The sequence below is a fragment of the Colletotrichum fructicola genome (genome assembly GCF_000319635.2).
Source record: "Colletotrichum fructicola Nara gc5 chromosome Unknown KSG_Nara_v1_contig02, whole genome shotgun sequence".
Classification (NCBI taxonomy): domain Eukaryota; kingdom Fungi; phylum Ascomycota; class Sordariomycetes; order Glomerellales; family Glomerellaceae; genus Colletotrichum; species Colletotrichum fructicola.
In genome coordinates, this window is record NW_027094052.1 from 1,418,011 (window position 1) to 1,434,973 (window position 16,963).

Consider the following 16,963-nt stretch of genomic DNA (forward strand, 5'->3'; position numbering starts at 1 on the left):
TCAGCACGCAGCGAGAGAAGGCCTGCCGTTCCTTTTGGTTCGTGTACATGTAAGCAGCGTTGCTTTTTGGTGGTATCCAATGATATCTCGTAGTTTCGATGTCCAGTTGTGACTTTGTAAGTCGCAGCTATTTCAAGATATCTCGATAACAGTAGACGGAGGTGGAAGGACACCGGTGTGTCTTTTTTGGCCTGGCTGTGAACATCACGAAAATTTCTCGGGTGCTTGCGAATACATCTACAAATTATAGTTTGCTTCGCCTTCAACCATCTAGGAGGAATTCTGTATAAGCTTCTCTGATTTGGTCGCGGTTAGAGTGAACTGTACACGCCTTAGGGCCTAGATGGACTTGGCGATCCATTTGATCATTCAGCTCCGAATATATTGGTCTCGAGGGTAAAGTCTGGTAGCGATGAAGCTTCTGTACAATACAGTATTAAACATACCCCTGAATCACTTTGCCCATCTTTTTTAGGCTCTCGATCTCGTTGTGGCTCCGATTGTACGCCTCACATTTTTCGTCCCCTTTGTTGAACCTCTTGGCATCCGACGGCCTAGCCGCCTGCCAGTAGCATCCGCACTCTCTGATACACCAACGCCTCTTTCTTTAGAACCATCTGTAAGAGGAGTGTGATAGAATGCCTCTGACACCTGAGCCCCTAGTCCGAGGGGCCGAAGAGGTCTTGAACAAGCCGTTGAGACGGGAGAATAAGCAATAGTACCGATGATCTCTACAGCTCGGCACTCAGCAACGGCGTTCACGCTGCGCAATCAAGCCTCTCTGGGCTCTCGGCCTGCGTCACGATCCGGTGCGTTCCGAAGGCCGAATGTCTCTCCGTACGCTGACACTAGTGCCTTACCCGGCGTCGCTTATCCACATCACAGTATCACAGAGCAAAGATAAAGGGGCCCAAGCAACGATTTCCATTCTGTGACATACCATACATACTATACAACCTAACTAATAAACCTCACACCGTTCATACACAGCGGCCCGCCTGGACATATTACCACAATTCACAAGTGGGCTTCTTGCTCTTGCACTGGAAGCTGTCCCTGAACTCGCGACTGTTGGCCATAGTGCCAAGAATACGGGCCCACTTGGGCGCGTGAGGGTCGGTGTAAATGCGGTTGATGGCTGTGTCCTTGCGAGACTTTCCGCACCACCAGTTGGAGTAGGTGACGAAGAAGAGCTGGTCCTGAGTGAAGTGCTCGAGACCAGGCAGGTTCTTGTTGGGTTTCTCGTGCGCACGGCGCTTCCAGGCCTGGAAAGAGGCGGAGAGGCCGCCGGCGTCGGCAATATTCTCACCAAGGGTGAGACGTCCGTTCACGTGGAGCGGCTCGTCGTCGGGGCCAGGAACGGTGAAGTTGGAGTACTGCTCGATGAAGCACTTGGCACGCTCTTGGAAGGCCTTGACAGTGTCGTCGGTCCACCAGTCAGTGTAGTTGCCATTCTGGTCGTAGTGACGACCAGTGGAGTCGAAGGCATGAGAAAGCTCGTGACCAGCGACAGAGCCAAAGGCGCCGTAGGACATATAGGCGGGGACCTCGACGTCAAAGACGGGGAACTGCATGATGCCGGCGGGGAATACAATCTCGTTACCCGGAGGGTTGTAGTAGGCATTGACGGTCGGAACTGTCATGCCCCATGATTCCCTGTCGACGGGCTTGCCGAGGGCAGACCACTCGTCGCTTACGGCAAAGCTGCGAACCTCCAGAGCGTTCTGGAAGAAAGTGTCCGGGTTGACGTTGACTGATTCGTAGAACTTGTTCAGGCTGGGAGGGTCCATGATATCGGGGCTCTTGGTCGGGTAGCCAATCTTTTGGATGATGTTGTGGACCTTGTTGATAGCCTTCTTGGTGGTCTCCTTGTCCATCCACTTGGTAGCCTTGAGCTTCTTGGCAAACTCGGTCTTGATGTCAGTGATGATGGTGTCACCAAACTTCTTAGCCTTCTCGGAGAATGCCTTCTCGACGAAGAAGCGGCTGAGAATCCATCCGACGCCATCATCGACCTGGCCAACGCAGGTGCGCCATCTCTCAGGGGCAGACTCGGGGTCCTTTCCGGCAAGCTCATTGACAAAGCGACGGTAAGGCTTGACGGCGTCGGCATCAACGTAGCGAGAGAGGGATTGGACAGCCTTCCAGACGAAGTAGTTCTGGATCACCTCCTTGTCGGTCTCGGCGAGAATGGTGGTGAGCTCGGTCATGTACTTGGGTGCCATCACAATGACGCGCTCTACCACGAAGCCCTCGGGAGCCAGGCCAGCGATGAGAGCCGTGAGTTCGATCTCGGGCGTGAGGGCAGCAGCCTCGTCAATCAGCATGGGGTTGTAGTATTTCTATAAAAGTCAGCAAACATGTTCTTTTTATGAGACGTGGAATACTTACCGTGACATCTTCCCTCTCTTCGGTGCTTGGCGAGGCAGCAGCCAGCAACTTCTCAAGATCAATGACCTTGGCGAAGTTGTCCTTGTTGTTGTCGGGGTACAGGTATCCGAGAACCTCGACCGCAACGCTGCGGTACTTCTCGACAAGCTTGTCGTCCTCGTAGCGCTCCTTGGATGGGAGACCAAGGCTGCCTGGCGCCGCGATGGAAACCACAACCGTGTCGGGATCTCTGTCATCAGCACCAGTGCCACTTGCAATGAAGGCATTAACGCCGTATTTGGCGAGGAGCAAGATAGCGTCCTTCGTCGGCTTAGGTTCATCGTCCTTGGCGTTCGCGAGAGGGTAGGCCTGCTTGATCTGGTCCAGAATCTGGGTCAGAGGCTCCAGCCCAACTTCCTTGATCTTGTTCTCATTGATGCAGGCGTCGTAGACAGCCTTCATCTTGTCAAAGTTCTCCTCGTCGGCATCCTTGTCGCTGGAAAACAACCGCATCGGAGAGAAGGAGGAGTGCTATTGGCATTGTTAACATCGCCGCCCTGCTTGAACTGGGTTTCTCTCTTACCTTGGACTCCTTGGGGTACGGTGCCTCAAGGATGTGGCGGAGGAGAAGCTCCGAGTTCTCCGACATGATGGTGCCGGTGAAGGCATCGCCCTGATCGGAGCGGAGGTCGTGGCGGTCGCGCCATCCGCCACAAACAAGCTCTTCAAAGTCGTTGCACGGGTCGAGCTCCTTGTAGTCGGGAGACAGGTTGTATAAGATCTCGGACGCTGCGTGAACACAGGCAGGTGTCATGCACATCTTGTCCGCCTTGTCGGCGGCGAAGTGCTGCTGAGCTAGGGGGATTCTGTCAGCACGCCATGTTGAACAACGCCGTGAAAAATACCCACCATGCGGAACGCCATAGTACAGAAGACCGGCAACGGCGCCGAGAACGAGGACCTTCACGGCGCGTTTGCCGGCTGAGCAGCGTCCGGCATACGGGCAGCGCTGCTTCGGCCTCACGGGCTCGTGGGAGACGAGAGGCGCCTTCTCCGACATGATGGCGCTATCGGGAGACGGGACCTTTGTTTGATTGTAGATAAGCTAGTATCGCGATAAGACGATGGACGAACCCAGCCAGCTGAGCATCGAGATATGATGGAGGAGAGAGATTGGTTCGATGGGGCTGGCTTGCATGCGGGTGGATAGAGGAAGGGAGAAATGGGAGTGGGCCGATGCAGCTGACGGAGCTCGGAGCTTGGAGCTTCCATTTGCTTTGGGGGAGCTTGAGCTCGGAAAGCTGGGGGAGAGGACCCAAGACTGTGACCCTGCGGAGGCGATGACGCTTTGATGCGGAGAAGCAGCTGCCTGCTTGTGCTGTGCAGTGCAGCGTTGGAGCTGCGGGTTGGCGGGGGGACTTTCGTATCCGAGACTTTGTGCCGTGCACAATTTGTGCCACCGTGCTTGTACCGTGACTTGCACAACTTCATAGCTCTGACGGGCCTGTGCACCGGGGAAATCCCGCCCAAGTGCCGCTGCTCCGCCGAACCTTCGTCTTGGGCTCGAGTCTGGTCCGAGTTGTTTGACGTTGGAAGACGTTGAAGTCAAATTTGTGAAGGAATGGCTTGTTGAAAATACTTAAATATTGACTATTGGCCTCAGTGCCTCAAGTGAGCAGGGTTTACAAGGGAGTGAAAAGGCTCTATAAGATGGACATATATCTGGCAAAAGAACAAGAGAATAATGACTCTCTAAAATGACCACCATCCGTTACCCTCACGCACCTCACTGAAAATCACATGTTTCTCATGCTCAGGTTGAGCCTGTTCCTGCAGTAGCCTTGTTGTATGTGTGTAAAAGTGTCCGATCCGCAACTTTGAGTAGAGAACATACTCGTAATAGTTTCTAGCTCAGAGCCTCACCCAGACACTACTAGGCATCTTAGCATATGTAACAAGAAACGGCTAAAGTATGACATGCTGGCCGGCTCTGATCTAATCATATCGGAAAGATTGAAAGGTTCGTCTAACGTTCCGGTATCTTTGTAGGCTTCTCAGGCCGGGTATTTCCATGGTAATATGTGACATTGTCTGGACGTCCGCGATCTCGGCGTCAATTCAAAAGCCGATAATCCGCAAATCGCCAGCTCCGATAACGGCGCAATCTTCGTGTGTTCTTCTGGGTCTAAAAGTTGGTGAATAATTCGTAAGATGTCATGTCTTGATGAAGGACGAATGTCGCTTTGGTGCGCGAAGACGTACGCCAAGCTTTACCCCACGCTGGACATGATCACGACCGGAATACCCCTCACTTACAACCAATCCTTTGACGATATCATCTGCAGTTAGTACAACAGAGACTGGGACGGTTCTCCGCTCTTTCTCGTTACATTACATGAACGCTACACAAGATAGGAAGCTGAGAGCACGTCACGCAAGCATGATAAGCCGGAAAAGCAGTCATCTTTTGACTCTCGCCCGGAAAGCCCATTTCCTAGCACTCAACGACGTTCGGTTGAGTTCTGCCCGGATTCTGCCCCTGGTATGGGCCCATTAAAGGCCCAGCTGAGGGGTTCGTGGTTTCAGTCGAGGCTGGTAAGCAATCTACACATAAAATCTCCGGGGTGGTAGCACACTTCTTGAAGTTCCGAGATTTTGGAACCACCCGTCTCTTCAATTGAGTGAAACCATAGCCTCCTCATTATGCGAAGAACTTTCTTGGCAGCCGGTGCCGTGTTGACTGGTGTTTATGCTTGCCAGCGTGATTGGGCGGCCCTCCACAAGCGCATCAGCGATCACAAACACCACGACCATGGCCACAAGAAACGGGATCTTGCAGTCGAGTACCCGCCATCGCTGACTGAACACGAAAGTATTCTGGTGAACTCCTTCGACAGTAAAGCTCTGGATGACTGGTCTTACTATTACACTCATGGAGACCATCTCGGAGGTCACAACCGCACGATGGCTGAGTGGACGCAGGAGCAGTGGACGAATGCTGGATGGGATGCTCACATCGAGGAGTATTGGATCTGGTACACGGCGCCTCTCGAAACGACTTTAAAGTTGAATAGACCAGACGGCAGTGTTCATGAGGTTAGCTTGATCGAGGATATGCTTGAAGAAGACTCGACCACGAGTTATCCCAACCGCATTCCAGCTTACCATGCAATGAGTGGCAGTGGCAATATCAGTGCGGAATATGTCTATGTGGGGTATGTTCTTACTTGGTCTTGCACTTTTCACAGAATAGTACTAATCGGATTTTTAGTCGCGGCCAGCGGGCCGACTTCGAAGCCCTCAAGGATCAGGGTATCGAGCTGGAGGGGAAGATTGCCCTCTCAATGTATGGCGCAATTTACAGAGGCACCAAAGTCAAAAATGCACAGGACAATGGCATGATTGGCGCTGTTCTGTTTACCGATCCCCTCGACGACGGCGAAATCACTGTCGCAAATGGTTACGCAGCCTACCCAGGTACGTTGATTTTGTCAACAGGATCTCTGAGTTTGAGCTAACCAAGATGCTAAGATGGGCCTGCCCGCAACCCGTCAATGATCCAACGAGGCAGCGTTCGATTCTCGTCGCTTTATTCAGGTGATCCCTCAACCGTCGGCTACGCCTCAGAGAAAGACGGTCCACGAAACGATGTCACTCCGTACAACCCATCCATTCCATCGGTCCCCATCAGCATGAAAGATGCCGCCCCCCTTCTTGCAGCTCTCGATGGAAATGGTCTGTCTGCCGACCAGGTCAATCGCAGCAGCTGGGTTGGTGCTTTGCCAGACATCACTTACAGCAGTGGGCCAACGACTGGCGCTACTCTGGACATGGTTCACTTCATGAACCAGACAGTTGCACCCACCTGGGATGTGATCGGTGTCATTAACGGAACCAAAGAAGACGAGGTCCTGATCATCGGCAACCATCGAGACGCGTGGGTCATCGGAGGCGCGGCCGACCCGAATTCGGGGTCCGCTGTTCTGATTGAGCTGGCGAAAGCTTTTGGGAAACTCGTTGACAATGGGTGGAAGCCTCGACGGACCATGTGAGTAGTCTCAAAATCTATTCAAGACCGCATAAGTTGCTGACGGGTCTCGTTTGAAGAATCCTAGGATCTTGGGATGCCGAGGAGTTTGGTCTTCAGGGCTCGACTGAATGGGTTGAGACTCATTTGCCCTGGCTCGTCGCCAATGCTGTGGCTTATCTGAACCTAGACGTTGCGGTATCTGGGCCACGAACAGCTCTGTCTGGGTCTGGAGAGATTCAGACCTTGGCAATCGACATGATGAAGAAGGTTCTCTTCCCTGAGGACTGGGATGTTGGCCCGACGTTGTATGACATGTGGTTCAACACTACCGAGGGTGAGATTCCTCCTCTTGGTAGCGGGAGTGATTACGCAGCTTTTTATCACAATGGAATCAGCGCAGTAAGTCTCAATGTAACATGAGGATTAGAACAGTCTCTGACAGACGTTTTAGATCGATATTGGCTCAGATGGAGGCAAGACTGATCCAGTGTACCACTACCATGGGTATGCAACCATGGGATCCCTATTCTTCGTTCGTTAGGCAGCTAACACGTATAGGCACTACGACTCTTATGCCTGGATGGCCAAGTTTGGAGATCCCGGCTTCAAAATTCACAGGGTCATGGGACAATGGCTCACTCTCATTGCTTACCACATTGCCGACGATGTGATCATCCCTTGGGACCTTCCAAACGCAGGGAGAGTCCTCCGCACCTACTATGAAGACCTCAACGAGACTATCGCTGAGACTTACCCCGACCTAGACCTGGACTTGTCTCCCATCGACGATGCGATCGTGGAGTTTGAGACAGCGGCGGAGCGGATCGCGACAGTCGCCAAGCAGGCACTGGCTTTCAACGACACCGTCCTCATCGACGTGGTGAACAGCAAGTACCGCGACTTCTCCCGCGGGTTTGCAAGTGCAGGAGGGCTCCCTGGGCGTCCGACATTCCACAACGTGGTCAGCGCGCCGGGCCTGGACAACGGCTATGGTGCCGACGTTTTCCCTGCCGTTCAAGACAGTCTCAGTTCCGACAACGAAGAGCAGGCACGTGAATGGGTTGAGAAGAGTGCATCGGCAGTGTCTCGCGCAGCAGAGATCTTGCATATCTAAGGACCTAAGGCATTGATTAAATATAGGAGATGTTATTATTACAGAGATTGAGAACAACAGTTGCTTCGAACAGGCACGCTAATGGTAATCTAATCAATCTTGCGTTATAAAGGGGGTATTTATGTCAGTCACTTTTGCACACCTCTCATACTCCTGCGTTGCCTTATTCCCAGGGATCACTTAGTTTGCCGCTCCCTTTCTGCGAATCGCTGTAAAACGACGTACCTCGCTCGCTGGGCGAGATGTCCATCAAACTGTCGCTGGTGGTCAGGCGTTTAAGCGGTACCCTATCTGGCGTCAGGGTAGCCAGCGAGTCTTTCTTCGACGCGTTTGACGGGGACGACAAAGTTGAGCTCTCGGGTACGTCGTCTGTCGCAATGGTGCCGATGTCTTGAGAAACAATCTTGACGTTCCCAGATGCTCTCGTGGACTGCCGGGTGGTGCTGACTTTGGTGACGTAAAGAAGTTCGGGGAACAGGCGCCGGGCAAGGGATCGAGCCGCGGGCATGCATGCTACGACCAGGCCGACGCAAAGCTCAGTGTGAGACCACATCGCAAGACCATAGAAATCATCTGGAACTCTGGTTAGTAAGAGAAGGCGCAGTGAGAACAAATGCAACCTACACGTTGGGTTCCAGGACTGGCTGAAGGTAGCGACGCTCTTCAGCCGAACAGCGCTGACGATCGTGATGAAGATTCCAACACCGAACATCGACATGATTCCTGCCTTCTGTCTCTTTTGAAGGTTGAGTCTGTAGATTTGAGTCGCTGGAAGCACGAGCATCCACACGTCAATCGCGATATTCAGAGCAGCATGCGATAGCGCCATGGCTGACAGGTCGATGCAGTATCCCGGATGCCTGCCATCCCATCCGTACCAGAAGTAGCTCAGAGGCTTGCATTGGTTCAGATTGACAATGACGAAGGTGATGCAGACCGCGACGTTGAAAATCTGAGTGCCCCATAAGATCTGACGGAACGTTTCGGTGATCGATCCGAAGATGCGAAGATAAAGAAACAGGATCGATGCCTTGATCGAGGCGAGGGTAACCGAGTAGACAATCTCAAACGCGAAGAAGCCCTGTGTCCTCGTCAGTACTGTGATGACCAATACGAAATATGCGTAACCTTACCCGAATGAAAGCCGTAATTTGATCCACGTTCAGGGTCCAAATATCTCGACCAATTCCCGTTTGTTTCGCGAGAGTCGTTGCAACCAAGAACGCAACCATCATAAGCTGCAAATCCTGCCGTCAGCCAAACCAGTCGCCCCAGGAATCAGCTGTCATGACTTACATATGCAAATGATATTGTCCAGTCATCCCATCCCCAGGTGCCCATCCGCATCCACTTTGTCAACAGTCTCATTGCGAAGAATATTGTGACGGTTCCAAACAGAAAAGGCGGGACCCATGAGATGGTGCCTCCTTCGTCGTGATATGTGAAGTTACAATCTGACCAGGTCTGGTTTTTCGTGACTAATTCCACCGTTAGTATGCCCTCTCCTAACTCAGATTCTGGACGGTAGCCTACTCAGCGCCTGCTGTACACTGCATTGAATCCTAACACAGTGGATGACGGCCATATTGTAGTTCATGTCTCCGCAGAGACATGTCGAATTCGTGAATTCGCATGGTGTATAATCGAGGGGCTCGAATACGCAGGGCAACTGTGACATGGTGTTAGCAGCAAGCCCCCGCAGAATCCGTCTTCACCAGTGAGCCCCAGAGAAAAACCTACAGCGCAGTCGGGAACATTATCGTAAAGGCCATACACGAGAGGTAGGCAAGCGAGAATGGGCAGAGCCCAGAGCGAGGCCTTCATTGCAGCGATAGTAGAGGCGTGTCGTTCGGTGATGTCGATCAGAGCATGACGATATGGCAGGGCGCTGTTGCTCGAGGGTGTTCTGGCAAACACCAGATTTGCTGTTAGATCGCGGGGCAAGAAAAGGGAAGACGTGGGCACATTTCAGACAAGGGCGGGACGGGGTATGTAGACCACATATGTGGATAGCAGACAAGGTCCGGATCAGCCGTGGCGTACGGGGCGACGTCGTGTAAGCCACGGGAGCGATGGCGAGGTGGCTGACCGGGTGCGGAAGACCCGGCCCAGACCACTGGGGCTGTCAAAGTCATTCAGGTTCAAGCTACCGTTCATGACAACCCTAGTGTGGGCGACGCCAGCTGGGAAGTCCGGACGTGCATGTGGGATTTCTCGACTACAGAAGAAAGGTTGCAGGCCCACGTTATTCGCGAGCACCAGGAGACTGGTTACGCGACCGAGACCCTGGAAGATCTTCTGGGCAACAGGGACTGGTCTCAGATGGCAGCGGTCACGACACCAGCATGTTGATCAGAGAGGGTGTGTTCGGCGATGAGCCCTCTCGGCGAGCCTCGCTCCGACCCGCCGAAGCATGTTTGCGCCCTTGGACTGGCTGGAAGTCTTGATTCCAGGTGGTGAGATCCAAATGCGGGACAGGGATTGGTCGGGAGTTCTGCTTTGGAGCTACGAGCCTCTTTCGACAGTCGGCAGTATCATACAAACCGGGCAGGACCACCGACTTAGAGGGCTGGCTCGACACCATATGGGAGTGCCGGACAAGATGATTTAACTGAATGCGTCACCGGAACACGGCGTGCCTCTTTTACCGCAAGCCCCCTTCAAGACCGCTTGAGGCGCCGAGGACACAGCCAGGGCTTAGTCGCGGGGCTAGCTTCGATGGGGGCTTTGGTGGCGTACATATTTGATCTAAGCGTGGAGAGATGGCCTTGGATGTTCCTGAAAGGAATGCGTTGGGGTCGGCAGCATTTTTCGTTTTAAGACATGGTTTCACTTATCTTTGGGAGCCCAGCCATGGGCAATCGTGATGCTCGGGAGTTTTCCTTTGCTTTACGAACTTCGCGAGGACGGCGGTGCACCTTGGCGAAGACGGCGTCGAAATAGGAGTCGACCTCCCGTTGAGAACCAAGATGCTGGGACACCAGGCACGCCTTAGATGATTATCGATCATAATGGCATCGGACAATTGCGTAAATCACGAAGTGCGAAGCGCTTCGACCTCGTCAGGGTCCGAATCATTTTTTCAGACACGGCGTATTTCGAAAAACGTCTTGTTTTTACCAGACTCGAGCATTTTGGACCCTGACAATCGCCTACGGTATCGTATTATTTCAACGCCGGAGCAACACGATGCATCCGACTTTCTGGTGCTGCCAGGCTCCTATCATTACGTTGCCAAGTGCTTTCGGCTGCCAGTATGATGCCATTCCACCGGAATTGGAAGCAATCTCGGCAGAGACACGCCAATCTTCGACGAAACAGTAGCAACTGCTGGCAGTGTCTCGAAGTGCCCACCGGCCATTTTCAACGAATACGGCTGGTTCCAGTCACCGCCTCGCACGAAAACGTGAGGAGTCTCTTGGCGGATTATCCGAGCGGTACCGTACCCTCGGCAATGCCTCGTTGACCATTCTTTGGAACGGTTGGAGCAGCAAGGTAGACCGGTTTCGTGTAACGTCAATGACTTGAAGAATCTCGCCAAGAGTCAAAAGCTGGCCGTCATCCCGCCGATTCTTCAATGGAGTGCCAAGGCAGGCAAATTCTGGGCACTGTCAGCACAACGTTTTCCCACGTTATTCACCCTTTGCATTCGGCAACAGGAGGCCCAGACTTCTTGAAGCGCTTGCGATGGAATTTGCCGTCCCCTCTGATCTGGACCACGCAAAAACGTGGATATTAGCATTCACACAACGCCGTACCGACGCGCTCATACATGCGCGACGCCCTGAAGGACCCTTAGTACATTCGCCGGACACATGGAGACGGAAGGTTCCATAAAAGCGACTGATTCCCGGGGTTTTGACCGAGATCATACCCAAGTTCCAACTGCCGGCGAACCGCCGACGGCACTGTAGGTCGACAGGCGGCCATGACACTAGGAACACAGTTGGGGCTCGATAGGTATTCTGGAGGTCTTACAACCTCGCCAACACCTCTCTGGGGATAGATTCTATAGTCTTGTCATACTGTTCAGCACGTTGCTGGGTCTCAATGAATTATTATAAGTTTAATGCTCCGAGCCGTTTTATACATGGAAGCACTACACAACATCACGCCGCCGCCGTACAGATAGCCTGAGGACATCGAGATGCATGACCCTGGTCTAGATTTACGGCATTGCCTACAGTAATGACTAAGTTACTGGACCAAACTTACGATTACTAACCTCGTGGTAAAGATGTCCGGATCCGGGCATGGCAGTGGTTGAGTTCTTTGACTGCCTCGCGCGCTTGTCCCGTGATCGCTGTAGTTAAACCGGCAAATCTCTGGACTCACTAGAGCGGAATTAGATTGAGGACTGAGCTCAATATTCTGCAGTGATTATTAAGTACGCATTATTCTACCCCGGATCTCGGTTCAACCTTATCTGGGTGACGAGACGCTTCACGCTCCTCCACCGAACGGAAGCCGATACATGGGCTCAAGGGAATAGTACATTGGGCTACTTGCGTTACGACGTTTTTATTAGTTTGCACACGTTCATTTCTCGTCAATCCAACATGAAGCCAAAACCTGAAAGCTATTGATGGTTCTCACATGTAGGATTTTTAGTTGCGGACCACTTCATTCATACGAACCACCTAGAGGCCGCACGAAGTTTCACTGCAATTTTCGCCATCAGTTCAACAACCACCAGCCTATGTTGAGGCTCTGACCAATATTCGAAAACTTTCAACAGAATGCTATCTCCACACACTGCTAAACAAGATTGCAGCTTACATGGCAAACCGTGTTCTTGCAATCTTGAAAGCTCGAAATACTTGCAACCCCTGATTTGTCATCTCCACTCATGTCGCTATACCAGCTTTCAAAAAAGTTGCCCATGAGTTGGTGTCGCCGAATCGCGCCAGATAGATCAAGGCGATGGTGGCTGTAGAGGTGGAGGTAATCTTTCCAGCCGGTCCTTCTCCCTTTCGTTCTCTGCATCCCGTTTCTGAGTGCTTCTAACCCCGTAAAAGGTCTGGTACTCAGGCAAACCGGATCCGCCATCAACAGATTCAGGCGTTCCTCTGTCTCTCAGGAATTTACGGGTTCCCCCTTCCCTCTCGGATAAGATCCATTGATAGCGGCGGATGATGCTCATCGGAATCTCGACCTCAATATAGTCTATGCTGTGGAACGTGACCTTCAGATCGTGGTACGACTTCATTGGAACGACCATCTTCCCATCTTCACTGGGGCCGAGGAAGGGCTTGTCACCCGTACCAGACATCACTCTGTTACCAAGCGTCAAATGAGCATCCAGATGTGTCCGTGTATACCCCCTAATGTGACATTTCTCCAGGCTGAGCTCACTGCCATACATGGTCATGGCCAGATGTTCTGTTCTTTCGCATGTGGGGTGACGGAGATGAGGTTATATTCCTTTTCCCTGAGGTCTTGAACGGATGGCATCTTTTGGGGCTGGACCGATGACTTCTTGCGGATGTTCGCGATGGCGGCCTCCATCTTGGAAAGTTTCTTCAGGCGGATCTCATAGTATTTCCGTTCGAATACTGTCTCGCGTTTCTGGGTCCTCTCGGCAAATTTCTTCTCTAAGCGCACCGATCGTTTGTAACGCTCTCGCACTTTATGCGCAAACTTGTAATTATCCGCCATTGAGTGCTGGCCACTGCGAGATGTAGGCGCCGGGTGGACAGGTGGGGGTAAGCATTGGATCTCGCAGTCGGAATCGTCGCTGTCGCAGCCGCAATCCCAGTCCGACGGAGAAAGCTCCGAGAGATCGTCGTCGAAGAGGTCTGGAAAATCGGTGGAAGTTTTTGACCCTTGGTCTGCATTCCAATCGAGCCAGCGGAAAAACCAATCAGGATAGTCCTTACGTGGCGGCATATTCTCTCAATCTGACTATAAAGCTTGTCGGCAATTCCAGGTTTTTGGTGTCGATGGTGTGTCGTTTCTTATCAATGAGGCTCTCTTCAGTATGAATGGTACAAAAAAGAGTGTTGATGCTGGTTTTGATAGTGCGACGGGAAAACTTCATAGGAGCGTGAAATGTTTTCTTTTCCACCCCTGCATATTGCGTCAAATACCAGCTTTCACATCGGGTAAGCAGTTGATTTCGACCAATAGGTAGGGATACAGAGTGTACTAAAGTGGCACCAGCAAGGCGTAGTCAGTGGGGTAGCAAGCGGTGAAAGCCCTCCACCTAATCGATGCAAGAGAAGATATGCTAGCATCACATCACCATCGCGCGGCGGGGGCTATGAAACGGGTCAGCGGCAACTTGGTACGCAGAAGTCAAGTGCATCGCCAGCAGTAGGTGCAAGTTTTAATCCAATTTCTGACATTTCATTCTAGGACCTGATAGGTAACAATACATATAAGACCTATTAATTAAGCAGGAAATCTTTTCCAAGATCTCCCGACTTGTGCGCCCGGATCACGCTATTCAAAGAGATAGTCTTTGAAGCTTACAGTGAGCTCTTCAGCAGTTCACCAGGGAAACTCTTCAAACCTCAGTGTGGTATATAGGCTGACAGCAACTAGCAACGAATGTTAAAGTGATCAAAGTTGATCTGTTTCACGGCACCGATGTTGTGACAAGACAACTGCCCAACTGAAGTCCGATTGCAGTCGCCGCCAGAAAAGAAGTTGATCGTGCAATTGCAGCCCCCCTCCTGGTCTGCCACGATTCCACAAGCCCCATTAATTGCTGGAAAACAGCGGCTCGTTCCAGGTCGTGTCTGATTCGCCCTACTTAAATTTTGACCAGTGCATCTGCCAACTTGACCTGTACCAAGGTACGCCGATGCTTCGCAGTAAACAGCCAACGATGTATGCGCGAGCGAGGTGATTGAGATCAGCAAGGAGGCCCTCATGATATTGAAGCAATGGTGATTGTTTTGGTTGCGTCTCACTACGAATGATTAGCTGCAGACCAAATCGGTGCTTCTGTACAACACTTACATATTTCGTGAAATAGATTGAAGTGGAACAGTTTCGATAGGTTGTGGTATTATGACTTCAAGAGTCAAGCTGCTTCAAACTCAAGCGGATGATCAAAGTCTTGGATGTCAATGTTAGTCCGAACGATTTATAAGGTGCCTTTATGAACAGGAGCGTGCTCGGAGGCTTCTCTGTAGGTTCGCCTCTCGTATTGTGTGCGACGGGCGGGATGCCCGATCTCAAGTTACAATTCGTCCGACATAGTCTGCAAGCCGCCTACAACAGCCTTTCGAGAAGGCCACATGATCTGGAAAGCCGGGTCCGTGGTGGCACTTACACATGGCTGCACCCTCAAGCTTCGAAGGGCCTGAAATCCTACCCCACAAACTCGCCGGCTTCAGGCAAAGGAAGAAACCCTCGCCAACAACAGCTATAGACATATCCAGGTATATCTAGTACACCCACTACGTCCATACCTTCTGGCACAAAATGTCCACTTTCCCTCCTCACATCAGGCCATGGTGCATAGGGCTGGAGGGTCCGAGTCTAGATGCTTGATTTGCTTCGTCCACCGGACCACGGCACGGATGCAAGGAACTGTGTAACTGAGTGCGTGATACCATGTGTTGTTTGCATGGAGATTTCCGTGTGGAAATCCATATCACGATGCACAAGGACACAAGGGCCCTTGATCGACGTATGATGTCACCGCCACGTTTGTCTGTACAACTATCACAGTTTCTACGTGGCTTCGGAAGCTACGAGCTCCTATCAAAGTTTGTTCTCACTCACCGGGCTGGACCTGGCTCCGGTAGCACCGGCCATCCCGAAGGAGGCGTCTTCATCCTCTGAAATACTTGCGGGTCCATCGCGTTATCATTTACCCAGTCCAACAAGTCATCGAAGTTCCGGCAGACTTTGCGGTTCATGAAATCTGGAAATGGCTGATCCCATTTTTCCACCCAGTTGAACGTGATCATGTCGACACTACCCGTGCACTTGATTGCCTGGGCAAGTATGTCGAAGCAGTGGCCAATGTGTGCTTGATGCTGTGCTCCTCCTGGCTTCGGCCCTTCCTTTTCCTCATAGTAGTGCTCGTAGGAGACCTCCCTCCTCAGCATATCGAGACAGTGCAGGTGATGGAAAACCTCTGTCTGAGCAATGTAGGCGTCCGAGCCGTAGCCGAGATCGTCCGGAATCTTTACCGCAACGGCTGGGTCTTTCCCCAAGCGGCGCACGTCTTCCGCTCCAATGACCATCGGCCATACGTGATCATCTATCCGGTGCCATTCGTCGTCCGCTTCTTTTCCCATACGTTGACGAAGGATAGACGGTGGCCTCGTGTCGTACAGGGTGCCGTTGGTGACTCGTGTAATTTTGGGAATTTCGAATCTTTCCAGAATGGGAGCTTTTCATTCATTCAACAAAACAACATCCCGAGTTGAAGTCTCATGACCATAGGCTTACAATAGAATGATGTTGCTTTCCAGAAGTCCTGGTCCTTGAGGATTTGCTTTGATGATGTATCTGACCAAACGATGCATGACGCGACAAATACCCCGATGTTGAAGACTGTCAGCCATATCGACGGTCGTACCAGGACATGAACTCGGTTTCGGCTGACGTCTCTCTTTGAACACTGCGTTGTAGACTGTTCCACTGAAAGCAGAGCCTTTTCCAGGTCGCCCGAGTCGTCATGGCTGCTCAAAGAGGACTCGTCGTCTACCATCACTCGAGAATCTGTCGACGCCCTCTCGTGATGTTCCATCATTGATAGAATGTGTTGAGCACAAAGTGGCATATACTAAGAGAGGAGTTGGATGGGACATGCGCCTAGGTACAACAAGGAGTCACGGGGCGTGGCTTCCTACCCGGAAGAAGCACATACTGTTATCAATACAAATGAAGTTGCGAAGAAGAGTTCTCCTCCACTTCTTTACTACCTATCTACGCAACAGGCAAGGCCCCAACCTTGATGCGTTCATCCTCGATAATGCTTAGCCGCGAGAATCCGGATCCTGCTGCCCCACCATTTAATCCTTCGCTCCCGTTCTGGAAGCTCGGCACAACGGGCAAGCCCAGTGGGTGTTGTTCACGCCGTCAAGCTCCGTGAAGCTGCATGTTCTCCATTGCAACCTTCTACTTCTGGTATGCATGCGGAGTCTTGCGGAATTGAATGCCTGACTGGTCTTGATATCGGGGTGTATGTGGTGATGATGCCTGTCGAGTCGCAATTCTGCAGGAATCCTTCGTGGCGTCTAGATACGTGATAGCGATTGGTGGTGGTAAGATAGCAACTCATATCGCCATTGAGACCGTCGGAAAAATGGTGATGTAAGTGTCGGCGTCAAATCTCTTATGTAGTAGACCTTGTCTCCGCCCTCGATGTCGAGTTATCAACTTGTCGTTTCCCATCTTAACTTGCGATTACAACAGCTCAACCCTTCCTCTTGATAATCAATCACACCAACACCAACCTTGGAAAGAACCCGAAAGCTTTCAAC

At 51.8% G+C, this 16,963-nt stretch overlaps 5 protein-coding genes across 5 annotated transcripts; 1 reads left to right on the plus strand and 4 right to left on the minus strand.

The window, feature by feature from the left end:
* Positions 1-1,007: 1,007 nt before the first annotated feature.
* Ece1 (Endothelin-converting enzyme 1) lies at positions 1,008-3,430 on the minus strand (the record flags this gene model as incomplete). Its single annotated transcript, XM_032020666.1, has 4 exons — positions 1,008-2,342; positions 2,392-2,901; positions 2,954-3,225; positions 3,280-3,430. The coding sequence occupies 4 exons, from the start codon at positions 3,428-3,430 to the stop codon at positions 1,008-1,010; spliced, it is 2,268 nt and encodes a 755-aa protein (XP_031882284.1).
* Positions 3,431-5,073: 1,643 nt separating this feature from the next.
* On the plus strand, positions 5,074-7,514 carry CGGC5_v003136 (putative glutamate carboxypeptidase; the record flags this gene model as incomplete). Its single annotated transcript, XM_032020667.2, has 6 exons — positions 5,074-5,585; positions 5,642-5,847; positions 5,902-6,418; positions 6,478-6,799; positions 6,852-6,904; positions 6,959-7,514. 6 exons carry the CDS (start codon positions 5,074-5,076, stop codon positions 7,512-7,514), a joined length of 2,166 nt encoding a protein of 721 aa, XP_031882222.2.
* A 78-nt stretch (positions 7,515-7,592) lies between these two features.
* Positions 7,593-9,338, minus strand: CGGC5_v003137 (uncharacterized protein; the record flags this gene model as incomplete). Its single annotated transcript, XM_066151084.1, has 9 exons — positions 7,593-7,603; positions 7,657-7,676; positions 7,740-7,747; positions 7,801-8,087; positions 8,139-8,595; positions 8,648-8,752; positions 8,811-8,992; positions 9,048-9,183; positions 9,255-9,338. The coding sequence occupies 9 exons, from the start codon at positions 9,336-9,338 to the stop codon at positions 7,593-7,595; spliced, it is 1,290 nt and encodes a 429-aa protein (XP_066009356.1).
* Positions 9,339-12,881: 3,543 nt separating this feature from the next.
* On the minus strand, positions 12,882-13,403 carry CGGC5_v003138 (uncharacterized protein; the record flags this gene model as incomplete). The annotated part of the gene is made up of 1 exon (XM_032020670.2): positions 12,882-13,403. The coding sequence occupies one exon, from the start codon at positions 13,401-13,403 to the stop codon at positions 12,882-12,884; it is 522 nt and encodes a 173-aa protein (XP_031882224.2).
* A 1,844-nt stretch (positions 13,404-15,247) lies between these two features.
* CGGC5_v003139 (uncharacterized protein) lies at positions 15,248-16,227 on the minus strand (the record flags this gene model as incomplete). Its single annotated transcript, XM_032020672.1, has 2 exons — positions 15,248-15,867; positions 15,927-16,227. 2 exons carry the CDS (start codon positions 16,225-16,227, stop codon positions 15,248-15,250), a joined length of 921 nt encoding a protein of 306 aa, XP_031882220.1.
* Between the last annotated feature and the right edge of the window lie 736 nt (positions 16,228-16,963).